The sequence below is a fragment of the Camellia sinensis genome, chromosome 6, assembly GCF_055761805.1.
Source record: "Camellia sinensis isolate YWXY chromosome 6, ASM5576180v1, whole genome shotgun sequence".
NCBI classification, from domain to species: domain Eukaryota; kingdom Viridiplantae; phylum Streptophyta; class Magnoliopsida; order Ericales; family Theaceae; genus Camellia; species Camellia sinensis.
Genome location: NC_138966.1, coordinates 172,581,613 through 172,605,203, shown reverse-complemented (window position 1 = coordinate 172,605,203; position 23,591 = coordinate 172,581,613). Strand labels below are relative to the sequence as shown.

At 40.7% G+C, this 23,591-nt stretch overlaps 1 protein-coding gene across 1 annotated transcript; it reads left to right on the top strand.

Annotated features, from left to right (window-relative positions):
* The first annotated feature begins 14,754 nt into the window (after nt 1-14,754).
* LOC145793818 (uncharacterized) lies at nt 14,755-15,264 on the top strand. Its single transcript, XM_082876692.1, has one exon. It carries the CDS (start codon nt 14,755-14,757, stop codon nt 15,262-15,264), a length of 510 nt encoding a protein of 169 aa, XP_082732818.1.
* The last annotated feature ends 8,327 nt before the right edge of the window (nt 15,265-23,591 follow it).

Sequence of the window (23,591 nt, the reverse complement as noted above, 5' to 3'; positions counted from 1 at the left end):
CGGCCGACCAGGGGTCAAAAGGTTGAAGTTGAAATGCTGGTCGGCCACCCCAGATTGGTGGCCTCCCAGATGAGTGCAACACAGCTGTATGGTGGAAAACCAGAAAAAGTGACCGAGGAGAGAGGAAAACCAGCTCTTTAGCAAGGTTCAAAACGGTCAAGAAGAATTATTGGTTGGCCTACCCATATTGGTGGCCTCCTAGATGAGCACAACACAATGGTGGTATGAAAAGCCAGAAATTGTGGCTCAAAAGTGAGAAAAACTAGCTTTCTGTCAAAAAAATCGGCTTTTGGAGAGAGAAAAAAAGAAAACTGGTTTCCAAGGGGAAAAGGTGGCCTCCCACCATACTACCACCTCCCTAGCAATGAAAATAGGGTCCCTACCAAAAATGGACCAAGACGGATGCAAAACGAAGGTTCGGTGGCCAAAACGCGCAGTTTGGGGCCCCGAAAACAGGCTGTTAGGCACCGAAAGTGGCGTATAACCACGAAGGTGGTCTCCCGGGCCACAGTGTCCCTCTAAAGGGAGGAAATAAGGGATGTTCCAAAAACCGGAGCAAACGGAAGTAGTTAAGCGGTCCCGAACCAAGGCACACGGTCGACGGCTTCGAAAACCGGAAACTAGGCTCTAAACGGGAAAAATGGCCTACGACCATGAAGCGTAGCCTACGGCAACTGAGAGATGGTCTACGAGACCTCTCCCTCCCTTTGGGAAGAGAAAATAGAGAAAAAAGGACCCGGTTTGCAAACCGAGGCAAAGCACAAAAGAGCCCCGAAGTCCGGAGGCAAGAGCACAATATGCAACATCGCCGAGCGCTCAATTGGTGACGTCTGAGTCTTAAGGTCGGTCAAAAATGGGGTGTCTACATAGCCCATCTTCACCAATAAATAGACCAAACTACCACACAGCTCACCAGCATTCCAAATGTAGCAGCAACAGCCACCACGGGGTAATTACTCCTTTTATCAGCAACAAGAGCAAACATTTCACCACCAGTTTAGCACAACATATTAGTTCAGCACAGCAAGACAAACACCACCACAATTCAGCACTCTATACTACAGCAGTTCAGGCCAACATAACAGTTCATCCACCTCTCTGTGCTAACAACCACCTATACTTTGAAGCCAATATCAAGCCAGATTTCTGCTTCTACCCCTAATAGCTACTGGTTGGTGGAATTACTGCATCCTGTCTATTCACAACCTCAATGAGCTTGTTGGCTATTGCACTAGCATACACTAATGATCCTTCACATATCACAAATACCAAAACAAATACACAAAGCGAGGGACGAATACAACAACAAAAGATAACAACTGCAAAATCCATATTGCCCACTCAGATCAACAACAGCCAACTGAAGTGAACACCTAATAGCAACATCAAACTAGCATCAACTTTGAAACAAAAAAACCATCATACATTAGTAGCATACAGCAACAGCATGCACTGATATCCTTGAGATTCCAACTTGCACCAACTCAGTAAACTAATCATTGAGATTCACTCAGCAGCCAACTCAAAATGAACATCCAGCAACAATAAAAACAAAATTAGACTCACCAACCTAGAATCAACTCAATAGATAGCAACATCAATCACTGCCATAGTAGCAACAAAGCACATTCCATCCAATTGGCTGGCCTCACCAAACATTGAAGGCAGATCACAAACATAGCATATCACAGACCAACAAAATGGAACTTGAACTATAGCAGTCCACAGGTGAGCAAAGCAGTCCAACAGAGTAAGATGAAACAAAATCTAAAGCAGATCAGCAACAATTCCACTACAAGGCCCTACCAAACATACTACAAACAGCTTCTAACTTGATGAATATTAAACACATACTCATTCACTATGTACCCTTGCCTAACTAAATGAGTTTTCAACCAAAGGGCCACTCTAACTTTAATAAGCACACAGAGATCTTCACAGGTAAGTTGCAGCCCATTGAACATATAATCATTCCTACATTTCTAGAGGGACCAGAAACCAGCAATCAGGATTGATCTCCAAATTTTCTTTTCCTTTTTTCCTAGACTTCCAACCCAACCACCATTGCATTAGCATGACCACTGAGCTAGGGGAAACCCAGTGCAAACCCCACCACTTAATTATATTGGACCGAACTTTCCAAGCAAAGGGGCATAGTAACAGAACATGATTGAGTGATTCAATCTCAGTTTGACAAAACACACAGTCAGAGCTAACTGCTGCACTAATAATGCCCAGTCTATGTAAGTAGTTAGAAGACTTTACCCCCCCTTTCCAAGCCAACCAAGAGAAGAATTGGGCTTTAGGAGGAAAGATGTTGTGCCAGATCAATTCAAGAATTTCCAGATTAGGACTATTCAAAGATTCACACCATTTAACAACACTTTTGAGACTAAACATACCTGTAAGATCAGATTTCCACCATAACATATCTATTGATTCCAATCTCAATGCAGGGCTCTGTAGACACCCCATTTTTGACCGCCCTTAAGACTTGGGTGCTACTGATGGTTTATTTGGCGATGGAAGTTGTGCAGTATAAAGGTTCATTTCTTCGGCAAGAGGAGAGTCAAATCCCAACTTCATACCCCTTTTGGACTAAAATGATCATGATCAAAAGATTTTAGACTTTGAAACCCTCTCTTTTAAAGTAGTTTTTGAAAAATGATTCTACGATGTTTCGACGCTCGCATTTTGTTGAATGTTGCGCTTTTCGGTAACCCGAGCAAGGATAAAGTGGAAATGAATGAAAGAGATATGAAATCTTTGAAAAATCTTTCAAAACACCTTGTTTAGGAGTTGGATTTGAAGAAAAGAGACAAGGAGAAAAGAAAACTAGTTTGGGAGAAGTTCGGCATAAATCCGGGTAGGATCGAAACTGAGCGGTTTCACCAAAACATGCATAACTTTTGCACAGTTGAAATTTTGATGCAAGGCTTCCACCATTGGAAATATTACTTCCGGGGCTTCAATTTGGATATAAGAATGAGTTGAAAATGAGTCCATATGAAGGAGTTATGGACATTTAAAGTTGGACCTAGAAAGTAGAATTTTGCCTGTCGACCAGAAAAGTATCAAGTCGAACCAAAAAGGTGGTTGGTCAACCAGAAAAGTAGCTGACAGGTCCCAAACCCAGATTTTTTGAAGATATTTTCCCTCCAACTGTTTTCCACAACCTCCAGCTCTCCTATAATCAGATATTTCGACCCAACTCTTGTATATTGCTATATATGAGGCATTTCACTCATTTTGCAAGAGGAGAACATTGAAGCAATTTTGGGAGCCTCTCTCTCTAAAAAAAGGCCCTCTCTCTCTAGAAATTTCAAAGCTAAATTTCAGCCTTTCTCTCTAGTTTGCTCTCTCTTGCCCTTTTGTGCATAGAAGTAAAGAAACATGCCTAGTTTGCCTATGCATCCTTGATCAAAGTTGCCTATCTTTGAGAGGAGGTTGCTTGAAGCTTACTTAGGACTTTGCTTGTGCTCCAAAAGGTGATTTGAGCTCAGATTTTTGCCTGTTTTGGTGCTTGGCTTCAAGAGGTATAAACTCTACCCTTTAAACTTGTTTTGCATAGCTTGTTTTGCCATCTTCTTCAACTACTTTGGGGCTGTTTTGGGGGTGTTTTTGAACTGAAAAAAACTCTATTTTTCAGTCTTTAAAGTGGTGGTTTAATCCTTGTTTGGCTAGGGGGTTGTCTCTCCCTTTTGCTCCTTGGCTTGTAAAGCCTTTTGAGCTATCTCTCAAGGCCTTTCAAAACAACTTTTTGTGGCCTTTTAACCACTGAAATCCAGAGAAATTTCAGTGGTGGAAAACCTATTTTGAGGCTCAAAATAGGAGGGGGTGGTCCCTTCTCCTCTTGTCTTGTTAGCATGTGCTGTTGGCCTATCAAATGAGCATGTATTTCTCCCTTCTTGAGGCTTAGTTTGAGCATGTTTTTGTGACTTTTTTAACATGTTATAACTTGTTTTTAGTTGGTTTGATCACTTGTTACATGCTCCTTACACTTGTAGTGTAAATCCTCTTTGCTAGCCTTGTTAGCCTTACAAAGTAGCATGCTCTTGTGGTTTGAATTAGCTTAGTTCAAGCATGTTTTTGGTGTTATTTTGGCACGTTATAACTCTGATTTTGATTGGTGGGCTCACCTCTTGCATGCTTTATACACTTGTAGTGTAATCATTGCTAGCTAGCCTTGCATGCTTGTCTCTTTAGCCTATTATTCTAGCTCATTTTGGCTATACTCCAGCATGCTTTTATTCATATTTTGGCATGCTTTAGCTTTGTTTTGATCCTTCTTGGTCGTATGATGCTTGTTGTGCATGCTTGTAATGTAATAGCCTTGACTAGTTTTGAGTTTTGAGGTATCTTGCATGCTTGGCTTGAGGTATTTACATGCTTTGGCATCATTTGGCATTTTATTTCAGAGCATATTTCATTGCCACACTCTCACATTTTCCACTCCTTCAATGTGTTTGAGAGTTATGTCTTCATGCCTTGTTTGTGAGCCAATACGTATGCATGCTTGCTTAGGCTTTTGAGCTCCCTTTTCAGCATGTTTTGGCATGGTTGAGCTCTATCCAGAGCTAGTTTAGTTGTTTAAGCTTAGTATTGCATGCTCCTTGTATATTGCTCTTTACTAGACTTGTGCTTTAGGGCCTCTTGCATGCTATACTTGTGTTGTTTGAGTGATATGGCATCATTTAACACATAATTTTAGAGCATATAGCCTTGTCATTGTAGACGCGCCCGAACGTCCTGAGAAAATCTCGTTTTGTTCATTGGGCTCAGTACAGTTTGGACTCAATATCACGATTCTTAATCTGATCTTGCAAAGTGCAATGCGAGATTGATAAATCACCAAAGAGTCCAAATCCGGCAAATCATTTTGAAAAATTGATTTTTAGAAAGAAGTGCCAAACATGGACTGTTTTGCCAGATACAGAGTCGTTACCTAAATATTTTGTTTTGGGAAAATTTAGGAAACCCTGACTCGCTGCCTAAGGCCACGTGTCCGTCATCACCACAGTTTCCTCGGCTCGGGAACTTGGGTACGATTGGGGAAGGTCATGCAATGAGCACCCCCGTTCGCCTGATCAAAGATCGGCCTGTACTAAGCATGATATCTTGTTTTTGAAAACACATGTGTTCTTATTTTGGTTTATTAGCTAGAATTACTATGTGATGCGCACAACATACAAGTATAGACTGGATCGCCTAAGTTGGAACAAAACATCTCATATTCGTTTGATTTGAAAACGATTTGCTACTCGCAAGTAGTCTAAAATGCGGATTTTGCCACCCTCAAGTGGGCTTAGGGAAACATGATTTTGCCACTCTCAAATGGGCTTAAAACTTGCAATCAATGAATTGTTCCAATTCAAGTAATCCAACTTTCACCCACAGGCATTCAGGCAGTTATATCACATAAGCAGTTAGCCTCATGGCAAGTATGCTATCATGGCAGTCACTCACACACATGCAAGGATGCTAAAGCATAAACACTTACCGAGTACTCCGAGCCAAAACAAAAGCTATGTTAGAAATTAATGCATGATCCTAGCTATGCCAAGAATGCCTAATGCAACACATACAAAATGCAACTAAGATAAGCTCGGCTATTCTAAAATGTCATGTGAAATGCAATTTGATACATGTATTCAAACAGGAATTGAAATACAATGAAGTTAGCATGATGCGCCGAGCCCGGTGCATGCAAGACAAATGAATGGATGCAAACATGCGAGCACAAGGATGCTAATTGAAACATGCCCTAAAACTAACCATCGTAAGATGGTAAATAAAAGAGAGAAAAAAATGGGGGTTGGAAGACATGCATCACATACACGCACACTTATTTACAACAGTTGTGCCCTCTCGACGGAGGGTCCGAATGAATAATACAGAACCAACTAGCTAATCTAAGCTAATCTAATTAAACTAGTTATTACACAACAGAATGAATAACAAGCTACAGCTAATTATTACACAACTCTAACTAATTAAGAAATTAACTAAGTTAGCAATTGAATAAGCATATAAACTATATGATGTAGGCTACCTCAGCTCTGCTTTGGATGACAAAGGATGCATGCATGCTCGAGTCGCCTTGTTCGGAAAACCCTCGCGACGCCCCGATTTGTCTCTGTTTGCAATTGATCTCAGAACACTGCACAAAGCTCCAAAAGGCTGAAACTCCACCAAGGGAACCTGTGGGAAGGCTGCCGACTAGTTGTTGGCTTTGGAGACCACCTGCCGACCACTTTTTGTGGTGAAAACCAGAAAAAGTGGTTGACCTGCCACTTTATTTGGTCGGCCGACTAGTTTTTGCTGTTGGTTTCTGGTTTGCTGCAACAAAGAGCAAGGAAGGGGTGTGGCAAAGTATTTGCAACACATGTATGCGCAACCACCCTCTCTATCATTACATAAGCTCAAGGGAGTGTAGGTCTCGACCCTCGGGCCACCGATCACGCATCTCGATGCATGATGGCCGAGGAGCCGAATTGTGTAACTCAATATGGAATGAATGCACATATAAACACCTAAAGCCTAGAACTCCGTCATGTATAGTCAAGAGTGTCGGCGACCGGGAATCGAAGTACGTTTCATCACTTCGAGTATGAAACGCCCCTTGTTTCTCGTGTTTGGGCTAACTCCTATCCTAAACATAATGCAGCAAACAAGGCATGCACAATGCGACTTTCAAGTATGCAACCTAATGTGATACAACTTAGACATGCAAACATGCAAGGGATGGACATGCAAACATGCGACTAGCATACACAATGCTATGAACTACATGGTATACACAATGCTCATTACGCTTGCATACATAATGCACATGGTAACTAACATACATAATGCGATGAAAATGGCATGCACAAGCGTAATGATCAATCATGCAACAACATGGCATACTCAATGCTATGAACCACATGGCATACTCAATGCATAATGGACTTAAACCAAGATGGATAGGCCTCAGCCATATCCAAATCAGTGGCCATTGGTGATGAAACCAAGGCAATAAAACACATACAAGCATGCACAATGCAAGGGCCCAAGCCTAAGGCACAAAACACAACTTTCCAAAAGCATTGAAAGGATGAAACATGGAGTACAATGGCATATGTTCCAGCACTGAAATGGCATACAAGATGACTTAGAACCATGCAAAACAACTCATGTAATGCATGTTGAAAGGCTCAAGCATCAAAAGCTAGTGAAGCATATTACACTAGAGGCATGCATGGCGAGCATCATTTGACCGAGGGGCCTCAAAATAGAGCTAAGACAGCCCAAAATATGAACAAAATTATGTTGGAGCATGGCCAAAATATGCTAGAATGGTGAGCCAAAACATCATGCATTCAAAGCTAGTGAACAAAATTTACACTACAAGCATATGAAGCATGCAAGAGGCTATTAAACCAGCCATAAATAGAGCCATGACATGCCAAATGATGACAAAAAATCCACTGAAATGGAGCTAATACATGCTAGATTGACATGCTACTTTGATGAGCCACAAATGGGATTACACTACACATATGAGAAGCATGCCAAGGGTGACCAAACCAACCATGGACAGAGTCTAGGCAGGCCCTAAAAGTCACCAAAAAGTGCTTGAACCAAGCCTTGAAATGGTAGAAATACATGCTCCTTTGATAGGCCAATAATGCAAGCAAACAAAACAAGAAGACAGGGGATCACCCCCCTCTGATTTGAGGCCTCAAAACCACATGCCTACCACTGAAAATCCACTAGATTTTAGTGGTTAAAAGGCCAAGAAAAGACTAATTCAAAGGCCTCAAGGCATGGCACAAAACAAGGCCAAACAAGGCACAAAAGGGGGTAGAACACCCCCAACACCCAAGGAGCCTCAAATAAACATGTTAAGTACTAAAAAATAAAGCTTTTTGTAGTTTAAATTTAAGCCAAGAGGAGCATACAAATATGGCTAAGAGAGTGATCAAAATAGAGCTAAAAATGGGAGAAAAGAAGGTTACCTTTGAAGCACTGCAATACCAGCAAATTTTCTGAGCCAAAACCAACTCTTGAGCTCCCTCAAGACCCTCCAGCAACTTAGCAACAAGGTAAGAGTGTTTGGCTATGAAGTTGTGCACACAAGTGTGAAGAAAATGCACTTCAAGGCTTCAATATAGAGAGGGAGAGAGGGATATATATAGAGAGAGAGTATGTATGGCCCTCAGCCAATTTTCAGAACCTCTGGAATGGAGAGGGAGAGCCTCACTTATAGAAAAATCAAAGGGTTCAAGCTTCTTGGAGAAGCTAAACTTGGATGCAATCCCTCCATACACATGTATGGAGGATACAGTCTATGCCCTCCAGCTAGCACAGCTGGCATCCATTCAGTCTGACAAAACAGGGGGAAAGTGGCCCAGAAAAGGTGGTCGGCCTGCTACTTTTAGTGGTTAGCTGACCACCCAAAGTGGTCTCCTAAGCAAAAATTGGTCGGCAGGGGGGGATGGTGGTCTCCACACTGAAAGCAAGCTAATGGTGGGGTGGGAAACCAGAAAATGTGGCCCAAAGACCATGAAAACCAGTTTCCCGACTAGAAAACTAGCTGACAGGGAGAAAAGTGGTCTCCAAGGATAAAAACTGGTCTCCCGCCCTTGTACCATTTCCCAAACATGGAAAGTAAGGTTTGTACCCAAGACAAACCAAAACAGATGCAAGATGAGGGTTCGGGAGGCAAGACGTGCGGCCGGGAGCCCCGAAAACCAGCTGCCGAGCATCAAAGGTGGCGTACGACCACAAAAGTGGTCACCCAAACCACAGTGTCCCTCTAGGGAGAGGAAGCAAGGTGTGGTTCAAGAACCAAGCCAAACAGAGAACGTTAAGCAGTCCTGAGCCGAGGTGCATGGCTAACGGCTCCGAAAACCGGAAACTAGTCTCCAAATGGGAACAGTAGCCTACGACCATGAAAAGTAGCCTGCGACCACTGAGAGGTGGTCTACAAGACCTCTCCCTCCCTCTGGGAAAAGAAAACAAGACTTGGTCCGCGGATCGAGTCAAAGTACAAAGGGTCCCGAGGTCCGGAAGCGACGCTCTCAGCCAAGAACTCCGAAACCTCGAAATGAGCACAACATGCGCAATCACCGAGTGCTCAATCGATGATATCTGAGTCTTAAGGTCGGTCAAAAATGGGGTGTCTACAGTCATACTCTCATGTTTATCACTCTTTCAATGCGTTTAAGGGTTGAGCTTTGTGCCTTGCTTGCGAGCCATGAGTTAAGCATGCTTTTATTGCTTCTTGTGTTTAAGTTTCAGCACATTTTGGCCATTGTTTGGGCATGCATGAGGTCTGTTTGGGATTGATTTAAGTCCATTGAGCATTGTATTGCATGCCTCTTGTATGATGCTTTTTACTTGCTTTGATGCTTTAGCCTCAAAACATGCCATGCATGCATTGCTTATATGATGGAACCTCATGAGTGCCACTCTAGCATTGATAGATAGCATGTTGTTTGCATGTGTGTTGCATTGCATTGTGTTTGGATCGGATGTTAATCCAAACACGAGAAACAAGGAGCGTTTCATACTTGAAGTGATGAAACGTGCCTTATTTCTTGGTCGCCGACCCTCTTGATCAAGTATGATAGAGGTGGAGGCTCTTATATGTTATTTGTGCATTCATTGACATTGACTTGTGCAAACTTGGCTTCTCGGCCATCGTGTATTGCGATGCTCGGTTAGTGGCCCGAGATTCGAGTACCGCACTCCCTTGAGCTTGAGAAATGATAAGGAGGATGGTTGTGCACACATATCTTGCGAATACACTACTATGCCCCTTGTTGTTCTCTATTGTAGTAAAACTAGAGTTTGGTAGATTTTCTGGTCAGCAGACCAGTAAAGGTGGTCGACCGACCACTTTTTCTAGTCTACAACCAGTTTTTCTGGTCTACAAGTGGTCTATAGTCCCCTTTTCTGGTCGGCAGCCCACCAGGAGGTCCCTGTGTTGGAGCAGAAGCAATCTGGAGATTGGCACAATTTTTAGAGGTCAAGGCAAACGCAAACAGAGGCAATTCTGGGCATGGCAATGGATTTCCGAGCGAGGCAATCGAGAGCATGCATCCTTCATTGTTCAAGGCAGAGCTATGGCAGCCTAGTTCACATACCTCACATGCTTAGTTAGTTACCATGATTAGTTAATTTGTTAATTAATTAAAGTATTGTAATAATTAGTTGTAGCTAGTTATTCAATTTGCGTTGTGTAATAATTAGTCTAATTAGATTATTAGATTAGTTAAGTAGCTTAGCTTAGCGTAGGTAGCTTGTATTATTTATTCGGAACCTCCGTCGTGAGGGCACAATGTTGTAATAAGTGTGCGTGTGTGTGATGCATGTCTTCCAACCCCATTTCTTTCTCTCTTTTACTTATCAGCTTTCGATGGTTAGTTTTAGGGCATATTTCAATTAGTATACCTTATGCTTGCATACATGCATCCATTCATTCGTATTGCATGCACCGGGCTAGGCGCATCATTCAAACTGTATTGTATTTCAATACTTCTTTGAATACATGTATCAAATTGTCACATTCATATGCCATCCTAGATAGCCGAGCCTACTTAGTTGCATTTTGCATTTGTTGCATTAGGCATCTTAATATAGCTAGGATCATGCATGATTACTGACTAGCTTTTGTTTTGGCTCGGAGTACACTGTGAGTGTTTACGCTTTAGCATCTTGCATGTGTGTAAGTGTTGCTATGATAGCATGCTTGCCATGAGGCTATTTGCTTAAATGATTAGCTGCATGAATGCCTGTGGATTAAGGCTTCATTGCTTGAATTGGAACAATTCATCAAAATGTGTGTTTTAAGCCCACTTGAAGTGGCAAATCACCATGTTTTCTAAGCCCACTTGAGGGTGGCAAATCCGCGTTTTAGCCTACTTGTGAGTAGCACTTTCAAACCATTTTCGAAAACAAACATTGAATTGTTTTGTTCCAATTTAGGCGATTTAGTCTATACTTGTGTGCTGTGCGCATCACATAGTAAGGTTAGCTAATAAACCAGAATAAGAACACATGTCTTTTCAAAAACAGCATATCATGTTAGTAGAGGCCGGTCTTTGATCGGGCGAGCGGGGGTGCTCATTTCAGGACCTTCCCCTCTCGTACCCAAGTTCCCGAGCCGAGACAACTTTGGTGATGACGGACACGTGGCCTTTGGCATGAGTCAGGGTTTCCTAAATTTCCCAAAACAAAATATTTAGGTGGCGGCTCTAAAATCTAGCAAAGTAGTCCATGTTTGGCGCTTTTTGATTAAAATCGATTTGCCAAAACGATTTTCCGGATTTGGACTCTTTGGTGATTTATCAATCTTACATTGCACTTTATAAGATTAGATTCAGAACCGTGACAAGAGTCCGAACTATAGTAGCTGGAACCCAATTTGCGCCATCGCGCGCGGAGCGGAGTTCGGGCGGTCTACAGGCCCTTACCTAAAACAACCCTTAATCTCCATGGTTCCTCTTCCTCCCATGCTAATAAGGGCGTCTGAAGTTGAATTCCCAGTTGTTGTGCTATCTAGCCCTAGTCAACTGCAATTTCAAGGTGATGCCTCTATCCTCTGATAAATAATAAAGTCTAGGAAATTGGGTCTTCAAGCACCTGGTTCCCATCCAATTATCAACCCAGAAACTGATTCTTTCCTCATTAATCTTGATTTCAACATTTTCCAAATAATAATTGAACAAGCTACTATTAGAATCACTAACAAGAATAATGTCACTCCATACTCGTGAGATATTATTTGTCTCCACATGAAATGGAAACCATCTACCCCCTTCTAACTTATATGTGCTGCATATGACCTGTTTCCATAATGAATTGTCGTTCTTTCCAAACCTCCACCATCACTTAACAAGTAGGCTATTATTCAATATTCTTAGGTTTCTTATTCCCAGCCCACCTTGCTTCTTATCCATGGTTAAGTCCTTTCATTTTACTAAATGAACTTTCCTTCTCACATCTGAATCACCCCACAAAAAGGCTGCTTCTATCTTGTCCAGCTCTTTTGCCATACCTCTAGGCAGCCTAAAGAGAGACATATAGTAAATAGGTAGTGAAGAAAAGACAAATTTGATTAGTGTTACTCTGCCAGCAAAAGACAATAATATCCTCTTCCAACCTATCAGTTTCTTCTTGAAATTGTCCACCACAAGTTTCCATGTAGCCCTCCTAGATGGGTTGGCCCCTAATGGCAATCCAAGATACTTGAATGGAAACCTCTGATATGTACAGTTCAGCCTTGAAGCAAATTTTTCATATACTCCTCTGATAACCATACTCTACAAACTCCACTCTTGTGAAAATTGATCGTCAACGCAGAGATGATCTCAAAGCATCTAAGTATTCTCTTGATAGTTAACACCTCAGACCACTTAGCTTTGCAGAAGATAATTGTGTCATCCGCGAATTGGAGATGAGAGATGTTTATGGCATTTGACCCAATGATTACTCTTTTGATCAAGCCCAGCTCTTTTGCTCTTGCAAGAAGTAGGTTCAAACCCTCAGCCACCACATTAAATAGGAAAGGTGATAGTGGATCACCTTGCCTAAGCCCTTTTTAGGGCAGAATTCAGGGGAGGGTGAACCATTAATGTAACAACCCCAACCCATGATTAACGTTAATGCGTGATTTAATATGCCTAATAAGTTATTAAGATTAGATTTTGAATTAATTGTTGCATTATTTGTGTTTTTATATGTTCATTGTAGACATATCTGTTTGAATTTCTATTTTGTTTGTAAATTGAAGGCCTCATTGGCATCCGATTCAGAATTTGACTTGATATTTGTGCTAATTAGAATTTTTAGAATTTTATGGTGGGTTTAATTGAAATTTGATTCGGAATGAATTAATTAGAATAAATTGAACCCATTTGATTAGTGGAAAGCTTGATTAATTAAACTCCTTAACCAAGCCTATATAAGGCTAATAGGTGCATTAACTTTTTTTTTTTTTTTTACACATCTTTGAACTTATTCAACAAACACTTTGTCTTCTCTTATTTAATGAACAGTTTGTTTTTGCTTATCTGTTCAGGGGGTGACGTACAATTACTGAATCTATGTGATGTCATGTGTACGCACATAAAGTTTAAAAATTATTTTATCCCATGTATGTCTACACAGCTTAATGGACGTTGTGTTTTATATATTTGCTTCCGTAGCCCCTTGATTATATGTTATTTTGTTCAGAGGCCTTTGGTAATCCAAGGATTACTGGCCGGTTATGATGCTTAACCTATAAGAGCGAGTTTGGGTTGTGACAGAGTGGTATCAGAGCACGTGTTTTACCACACACACGAGTCCATATGAACTTAGGATGTCCTAGTAAAAAGTAGGGGCATTCCATCTGCATGTGTGAGTGTGTGGTAATATCATAAATTGGAAAACTGAATTTGAATCTGGACAAATAAAAATTAAAAGAAATGAACAAGATTATTCATATGTTTATTATTACTTGGTGTTTCTATAGCAACATGGAGAATGCAAGGGGAAATAATACAAGCGAATCTTCTGAGGCCCGAATGAACAGAATGGAACGGATGCTTGCGGCTTGAACTAAAGTCATGACGCAGCAACTAAGACAACAACCTTTGCCTCCTCCACCTCCGCCAATGCTAGTTGAACCGGACAATTATGATATCATCAGTTTGACTCATAAATTTATGAAGATGAAACCGCTGACCTTCATGGGTGGCATTGAACCATTGAAGCCAGAAACCTGGTTACTAGAAATGGAAAAGTTATTTGAAGTATTCCCTTGCTCTGTAACTCAGAAAGTACTTTTGGCTACCTACACCCTAAAGGATGAAGCCCGGAGATGGTGCCTGTTGGTTTGAAATAACAACGAGGACATGAGGTGGGCATAATTCAATAAGATATTCTACAACAAGTACTTTCCCCAATGCTTCAGGGACCGAAAAGTTTCTGAATTCCAAAAACTTAAGAAAGGAAAGATGTCTGTAACTGAGTATGAGGCTAAGTTCATCGAGTTGGCCAAATTCGCTCCTCACATGGTGGATACAGATTATAGGAAAGCACGAAAGTTCAAGAGAGGACTAGACTTGGAAATATTTGATCGAGTAGGCATCCTGAAATTGCCTACTTATGTGGAAGTGCTTGATAGGGCATTGATGGAAAAAGCCATAATAGTAACCAAGAAACAAGCTACAACTCCAACGACAGAATAGAGAAATAAGAGATCCGGATTCCATTTTAAGAAGGGTCGATAATTTTTGAAGAAGCAAAACGCAGGATCTTCTAGTAGCTCTAGTCAAAGTAGCATATTTATTCCAGACTGCCCCGACTACAGAAGGAAGCATAAAGGTGCATGTTACCGTGTATCAGGTGCGTGTTTTCGATGTGGAAAGACTGGCCACATGGTTAGGGATTGCCTGATGAGATCCATTGAGGTTAACCATCCTATGGCAAGTTTAGCCAGGTCTGCTTCTGCAGCAAGATCAAATGCAAGAACTAATGCCAGGGGTAACACTGACAATGAAACATTGAGGCAAGGGAGAGTGTTCGCACTAGTACCCGGAGACGTACGGAACACCGAGTCTGTGGTGTCAGGTATAATTTCTATTTGTGCCCAGAATGCATATGTCTTGATAGATTCTGGTTCTACACTCATTTTTGCCGCATGCCTTTTCTCGAGAGCTAACTAGACCCTTAGAATCCATGAATTATTTATTGTCTATATCTACGCCATCTGGGGGTTCTATGGTATGTGCATATGTATATCCGGCATGTGATGTTTTGATTGGTGATATGACATTATACGTTGATTTGCTGCCTTTGAGCATTGACCACTTTGATTGCATATTGGGTATGTATTGGTTAACGAAGTATTGTGCATCTATTAACTGTGTAAATAAATCTGTTATATTTTGTCCTCCTGGTATGCCTGAGTCTGTTTTCACTGGGAGCGGAGTAGTCCATCCTACATACTTGATTTCGGCTATGAAAGCTGTTAAATTGCTTAGGAAGGGATGTAAGGGCTACTTGTGTTGTGTATTGACTGCATCATCTGATGGTACTAATGTGAAAAAAATTCCTGTTGTTTGTGAATTTCCCGATGTGTTTCCGGATGACTTGCCTGGAGACTTAGTTGATAGGGAAATTGAGTTCACTATTGAAGTGACATCGGGAACGCAACCAATTTCTAAGACCCCTTACAGAATGTTAACCTCAGAACTGAAAGAATTGAAACCCAACTTCGAGAACTATTAGACAAGAAATTCATCCGTCTGAGCATTTCACCTTGAGGTGCTCCAGTTTTGTTTGTTAAAAAGAATGATGGGTCCTTGAGATTATGTATAGATTACCGGGAATTGAATAGAGTAATAAATATCCATTGCCCCGAATAGATGATCTATTTGACCAACTTCAGGGAGCACAAGTGTTCTCCAAGATAGATCTTCGATCCGGGTATCACCAGTTAAAAGTTAAGGCGAAAGATGTAGAGAAAACTGTATCTAGAACAAGATACGGACACTATGAATTTTTAGTAAAGTCATTTGGGGTAACTAATGCACCTGTTGCCTTCATGGACCTTATGAACAGGGTGCTTAAATTATATCTGGATGAATTTGTTATTATGTTCATTGACGATATTTTGATTTACTCCAAAAGAAGGGAACATCATGGGAATCACTTAAGGATCGTGTTACAGACTCTGAGAGAGAAGAAGCTATATGCAAAATTTTCCAAATGTGAATTTTGGCTTGACAGTGTGACATTTCTGGGACATGTAATCAACAAAAATGGTATCTCCGTTGACCCACAAAAAATCAAAGCCATTATAGATTAGCCAAGACCAACCAACGTGTCAGAAGTTAGAAGTTTTCTGGGCCTTGTAGGGTATTATTGTCGATTTGTGAAAGACTTTTCAGAACGTGCTATGCCATTGACACAGTTGACACAGAAAATGCACCATTTGATTGGAATGATCAATGGGAGTCAACCTTCTAGGAATTGAAAACTAGACTGGTAACTGCACCAATTCTAACCTTACATAACGGAACTGATGGGTTTCAAATTTACAGTGATGCTTCCTACAAAGGTTTGGGTTGTATGCTAATGCAGAATGGGAAGGTAATTACTTATGCCTCTCGACAACTCTATCCTCATGAAAAGACCTACTCGACTCATGATCTTGAACTGGCAGTTGTGGCGTTTGCTTTGAAAATTTGGCGCCATTATCTATACGAAGTAACTTATGAAGTGTATACTGATTATAAAATCTTAAAATACTTCTTTACCCAAAAAGAACTGAACATGAGACAGAGAAGGTGGCTAGAATTGATCAAAGACTATGATTTACAAATTATGTATCATCCAGGGAAGGCAAATACCGTTGCAGACGCATTAAGCCGAAAATCCATTGGGAATTTGTCATGTTCGCTTATCGGCCGGAGGGAATTGTTATGTGACCTGGAAAAGAATGAGATTGAGATTATGATGCGTGAACATGGAGGAATCTTAGCCACCATTTCTGCTCAGCCTGTAATCATTGAAGAGATTAAAGAGAAACAACGAGAAGATGAGTTTTTGAGGAAAATCACTGATGAGATTGATTCAAAATCGAGACCGGGATTTGTGCTTGACAATGATGTGTTGAAATTCTAGAATCGCCTTTGTGTGCCGGACTGTTTTGACTTGAGAAAACGCATCATGACTGAAGCTCACAATTCGAAATTTGCTATACATCCGGGAAATACGAAGATGTATCATGACTTGAAACAGAATTTTTGGTGGCCAGGAATGAAAAAGAGTATCGCAGACTTTGTGGCTAGATGTCTACACTGCCAACAAGTTAAAGCCGAACATCAACGACCCGCTGGGTTACTACAACCGCTTCCAATACCGGAATAGAAGTGGGAATATATTACTATGGACTTCATTGTGGGATTGCTTCGCTCTTCTCAAGTGTAGACACCCCATTTTTGATCGTCCTCAAGACTTGGACGCCATCGTTTGAATACTCAATGATCATCTATGCTCGTGTTTGTTTTGAGTTTCTGAAGGTCTCGGCTGCGTAGAACCTCTCAACTTGTCTGTTTTGTGCTTGGTTGTGGACTAAGGACTTGTGGTTTTGTTTCTGAGGGAAGAGGGTGGCTTGTTGGCCATCCCTACAACCCATCGGCCAGGCCTTGTGCCCATCGGCCTTGTTTTCTTGTCATCGACCATTAGTGATGGCCGATCGGCACTCTTTTTGGCCGATCGACACCCCTTTTTGGACGATCGGCCATATTTTTTAGCCAAGGCCTTTTTATTTGCTTTTGCAGATATTTTTGTGCCAGCTGTGATAGCTGGTGAGCACAGATTTCATCCTCCACACACGTGCATGGAGGGATTGAATCAAGTCTCAAGCTTGCTCAACAAGCTTGAGATTTGATTTTCTATAAGAAGGGAGACCCCTCTCCCTTTCCAGAGGTTCTAAAAAATTGAGATACAAGTTATATATATCTCTCTATATATTTCTTCCTCTCTCTCTATATTTGCACTTGCTTGTGCTCAAAAGTGTAATTTCTTCACACTTTTGCACTAAAGCACCTACTCAAACACCATACTCTTGTTGCTGAGGTACTTGAGGGTTTTTTTTGAACTCAAAGTTTGGTTTTTAGCTCAGAAAGTTGCTGGAGTTGCCTTTTTGAAGTTGTTCTACAAGGGTGAGTCACTAACCCTCTTTTAAGCTTTGTGTTCATTGCTTACTTACCCTTATTTGCATGCTTATTTTGGCTTAACTCTCAACTGTAAAAAGCTTCATTTTCATGTGTTTGAAATGATTGTTTAAGGTCTTGTTGGTGTTGGGGGTGGTCTACCCCCATTTGTGCCTTGATTTGCCTTGTTTTAGGCCACCTCTTTAGGCTTTTGTTTTAGTCTTTGCATGACCTTTCTACCACTGAATTCTAGGAATTTCAGTGGTGGAAAGTATATTTCGAGGTCTTAAATAGGAGAGGGTCATCCCCTCTCCTTATGTTTTGCATGCTTGTATAGATGGCTCATCAAAGTAACATGTTTGTTTAGCATGTATTGGTTCCATTTCAGCATGTTTTTTTTTTTTTTTTTTTTGTTGTTGTTTTAGCATGCCATAACTTTGTTTGGGGTTGGTTTGATAGCCTCTTGCATGCTCCTTACACTTGTAGTGCATTTCCATTCACTAGCCAAATGTGTATCATACTTGAGCTCATCATTCTAGCATGATTTTGGCTTAACTTCAGCAAGATTTTTGTCATGTTTTAGCATGCTTAAGGTCTGATTTATGTTGTTTTGGTCATGCATGCATTGCTTTGTATAGCCATGGTTCATTCTAGCTCATTAGCCTTGAGTTTCCAAGCCACTAGCATGCATTGCTTAGGCTATTTTCATGATTTTCCATCATTTCATATGTGATTTCAGTGCATATAGTGTGGTCATACACTCGCATCTGTCACTTTTTCAATGCTTTGGAAAGTTTGTGCTTTATGCCTTAAATATGAGCCATTGTGTATGCCTTCATACCTAAGCTTGCGAGCTATCATTTCAGTGTGCTTTTGGGGTTATTTTCCCATGATATAACTCTGATTTTTGTTGGTGAAGTCATCTCATACTTGGTCTTAGTAGATGTAGCGTAATCCTCCCTTTTGGCCTTGCATATTTCATCCTTCATGCTTACCATGCTAGCTTATTTTGGCTTCCTTCCATGCATGTTTTAGTCTCATTTTGACATGTTCTAGGACTGTTTTGGGTTGTCTTGGCCATGTGCTTCGTGTTTTGTATAGCTATAGTGCAAGTACCTATGCTAGCTTCAAGCTTTGAGCCCTCTTGCATGCCATACTTGTGTTGTTTGAGTGGTTTGACCCCATTCCATACATGATTTCACAGCTTATAGTGTTGTCATACGTCCATGCTTTTCACTCTTTAAGTGCTCTTAAGAGTTACATCTTTATGCCTTAATTCTTGAGCCAATTGGCATGCATGCTTGTCTTGCCTTTTCATGCTCTTCATGCCATTATCTCAGCACTATTGGCCACTATTTTGGACATGATTGAGGTCTGTCCATATCCGGTTTAAGTCCATCTTGCATGTTGTTTGCATTACATGTTGTTTGCATGCTTGTTGTTTGCATACATAGGTTGCATTCAATAGAGTTTGCATGCCATTAGCTTTGATAAATTGCTCATGTTGCATTGCATGTTGTTTGCATTACATGTTGTTTGCATGCTTATTGTTTGCATTGTTGTTCGCTTGCAAGCATTGCATTGTATTTGGCATACTTGTGTTGCATTGTGTTTGGATAGGGTGTTAGTCCAAACACGGGAAACGAAGGACGTTTCATACTTGAAGTGATGAAACGTGCCTCATTTCTCGGTCGCCGACCCTCTTGATCATGCATGATAGAAGTTAAGGCATTTATGTGTTTTTGTGCATTCATTTGACATTGACTCGTGCAACTCGGCCTCTTTGGCCATCATGCATCGAGATGCGTGATTGATGGCTCAAGAGCCGAGCACCACACTCCTCTGAGCTTTATACATGATAAGGAGTGTGGTTGCACACATATTTTCTTGCAAACACACTGCCATGCCTCTGTTAGTGCTCTGTTGCAGCAAAAGGAGAAGTTTTCAGGAAGAAGTGGCCGATCGGCTATCAAGTGTGCTGATCGGCTATCAAAATTGGCCGATCGCCTTGAAATTTGGCCAATGACTATTAAACTTGGCCGACGGCCATTCCTCTTGGCCGACCACCTCTTAGATTGTTCCTAAGGTGGGTCAGAAGCACTATGGAAGTTGGCACAATTTTCAAAGATACAGAAGTGTGCAAACAGCGGCATCATGAGGCATGTTAGTGGATTTTCGAGCAAAGTCGACCGAGCATACATATGCCCCTCTCCTCGAGGTTGTTTTAACTACTTTGTGTAGTTAGTTAATTTGCTAATAAGTTAGTTAATGTATTTGCTAATTGATTCCATCTTTGTAATATTATAATTAGCTTAGTATAGCTAGTTTTAATTTGGTTTGTACTTAATTAGCTTAGATTAGCTAGTTGATTCAAATTCAATTTGTGTTGTGTAATGATTAGTTTAATTAGCTTAGATTAGCTAGTTAGCTCATATTCGGACCCCCCGTCGAGAGGGCAAATGTTGTAATAAGTGTGCGTGGGTATGTGAATGTCTTCCAACCCCATTTCTTTCTCCCTTTTACTTATCAACTTTCGATGGTTAGTTTAGGACATATCTTATTTAGCATACTTATGCTTTGCATGCGTGCATCATTCATTTGTCTTGCATGCACCGGGCTCGGTGCATCATTCAAACTACATTGTATTTCAATTCCTATTTGAATACATGTATCAAATTGTTGCATTCATATGCTATCTTAGCCAGCCGAGCCTATTTTAGCTACATTTTTGCATGTGTTGCATTAGGCATTGTTAGCATAGCTAGGATCATGCATTGATTACTAACTACCTTCTTTTTTGGCTCGGAGTACACTGTGAGTGTTTACGCTTTATCATCCTTGCATGTGTGTAAGTGACTGCCATGATAGCATGCTTGCCATGAGGCTATTTGCTTAAGTGCTTAACTGCATGAATGCCTGCAGATGAAGGCTTCATTGCTCGAATTGGAATAATTCATCAAAATGTGCGTTTTAAGCCCACTTTGCGTAGTGGCAAAATCATGTTGTTTTCTAAGCCCACTTGAGGGTGGCAAATCCGCGTTTTAGCCTACTTGCGAGTAGTAGTTTCAAACAATTTTCCAAAAACAAACATGAGATGTTTTGTTCCAAATCGAGCGATCTAGTCTATACTTGTATGCTGTGCGCATCACATAGTAAACTAGCTAATAAATCAGAATAAGAACACATGTGTTTTCAAAACAACATATCATGTTTAGTAAAGGTCGATCTTTGATCGGGCGAGCAGGGGTGCTCATTTTAGGACCTTCCCCTCTCGTACCCAAGTTCCCGAGCCGAGGCAACTTTGGTGATGACGGACACGTGACCTTAGGCATGAGTCAGGGTTTCCTAAATTTCCCAAAACAAAATATTTAGGTGGCGACTCTGAAATCTGGCAAAGCAGTCCATGTTTGGCGCTTTTTTATTAAAATTGATTTTCCAAAACCAATTGTCGGATTTGGACTCATTGGTGATTTATCAGTCTCACATTGCATTTTGTGAGATTAGATTCAGAACCGTAACAGGAGTCCGAACTGTAGTAGCTTGAACAACAATTCGCGCCCTCTCCGAAAGGGGGGCGCGCGGAGCGAGTTCGGCCGGTCTACATCAAGGTATGGATTCTATTTGGGTTATTGTTGATCGTCTAACTAAATATGCTCACTTTTTACCTGTCAAATCTTCGTACAATGCGGATAAGTTGGCTAATTTGTATGTCAATGAGATTGTGAAATTACATGGAGTTCCAATGTCCATAGTATCTAACAGAGATCCCAAGTTTACTTCAAGATTCTGGTGGAGTTTACAACAGGCTTTGGGGACTGAGCTGAGATTAAGCAGTGCTTATCATCCACAAACAAATGGCCAATCTGAACGGACCATTCAAACATTGGAGGACATGTTACGAATGTGCTTGTTAGACTTTCAAGGAAATTGGGAGACTTACCTTCCCCTGGCCGAATTTGTGTATAAGAACAGCTATCATTCAAGTATTGGGATGGCTTCTTACGAAGCTTTGTATGGTAGAAAATACCAATCTTTGATATGTTGGGCCGAGGTAGGTGATAGACCTTTGTTGGGACCAGAACTGGTACAAGAAACAATTAAAATGTCAAATTGATTCAACAATTATTGAAAATTGCACAAAGCCGCTAAAAGAGTTATGCTGATGTCCAAAGAAGAGATAGAGAATATGAAGTCAGGAATCACATATTTATCAAAGTAACTCTGATGAAGGGCCAAACGCGGTTTGCGGTAAAAGGCAAGTTAGCACCGAGATATATTGGACCGTATGAGATCCTTGAGAAAATTAACCCGGTGACGTATCGGGTAGCCTTACCACCAGTTATGGAGCATATGCATGACTTCTTTCATGTCTCAATGTTATGGGATTACTTACGAGATCCGTTACATGTTATTGAGCTGACACATGTACATGAAAGACGACTATACCTATGAGGAGATGCCAATTCAGATCGTGAATCGTAGAATCAAAAGATTGAGGAACAAGGAAATTCCATTGGTGAAAGTTGATTGGCAAAATCATGTAGGAACCTATGCAACTTGGGAGACAGAGGAAGATATGACGAAAAGATACCTTGAACTGCTTCCTTTGGACTATGTATTCTTTCAAAATGAAGGTAATTCGAGTTTGAAGGACCAAACTCCTTAAGGGGGGAAGATTGTAACAACCTTAACCCATGATTAACGTTAGTCCATGATTTAATATGTCTAATAAGTTATTAAGGTCAGATTTTGAATTAATTGTTGCATTATTTGTGTTTTTATCTATTCATTGTAGACATATCTGTTTGGATTTCTATTCTGTTTTGTAAATTGAAGGCCTCATTGGCATCCGATTCAGAAATTGACTTGATTTATGTGCTAATTAGAATTTTTTGAATTTTATGGTGGGTTTAATTGAAATTCAATTCGGAACGAATTAATTAGAATTAATTGTACCCATTTGATTAGTGGAAAGCTTGATTAATTAAACTCTTTAACCAAGCCTATATAAGGCTGGTAAGTGCATTAACGTTTTTTTTTTTTACACATCTTTGAGCCTATTTAACAAACAAAATGCGTGAGACAGTAAGAGAAGGAAGGAGTTGAGATCAAAGCTAGGAGAGGGGAGAATTACTATGAGTAGTTGGAGAGTTGAAGAGATTTGAGAGGGGAAGTTCTACACTTGTGCAATTAAGACTCTAGGTAAGAAATCTAGTCTTTGGCTTTATAATATAGTTGATTCAAGCATGGAAACAATAGAATTAGGTGAATTCACATGAGAGTTAAGCTAAAATTTGTGAATTGTAACTCATACCATGCATACATGCATGATTCCTTCTATTTTGAGCCTAATTGTTAAGGATCCTCACATGCATGTACTAAGTCTACCATAGTTTTGCAATTTCATCATGTTTTTCATCAAATTGCCTTAGTTGATCATGTTTTGAAAGCTTTGAAGTCAAGAAAGTGCTTGCATGTAAGTCCATGTGTTGTTTTACAAAGTTTCAAGTTTGATTTTGCCCAATTGACTTACTCTTGGGCCATGATTTTGTAAAAAGATCTTTAATTCTTAATGTTTTCAAAGTTTAAACTTGTTTTCTCAAGTTTTGGGGGGCAAGAGTTGTGTTTTGATGAGTTAGATTTGAGTTTTGAGCTTGGGAGTGCAATCTGGAAATTCTAGATTTTGCACTTCCGCTCGAGCGGAATAATCCACGCTCAAGCAACCACTCTGAGTGCGTGCACTTCCGCTCGAGCAACCTTCAGTCCGCTCGAGCTTGAAATGCATGCTTCTAGAAGTTCCATGTTTTTGCAGACTGCTCAAGCGGCAAGAGTTTCGCTCGAGCGAGGGCATGAGTCTCACACTCGAGCGACCGTCGAGCATGAAAATCACATAAC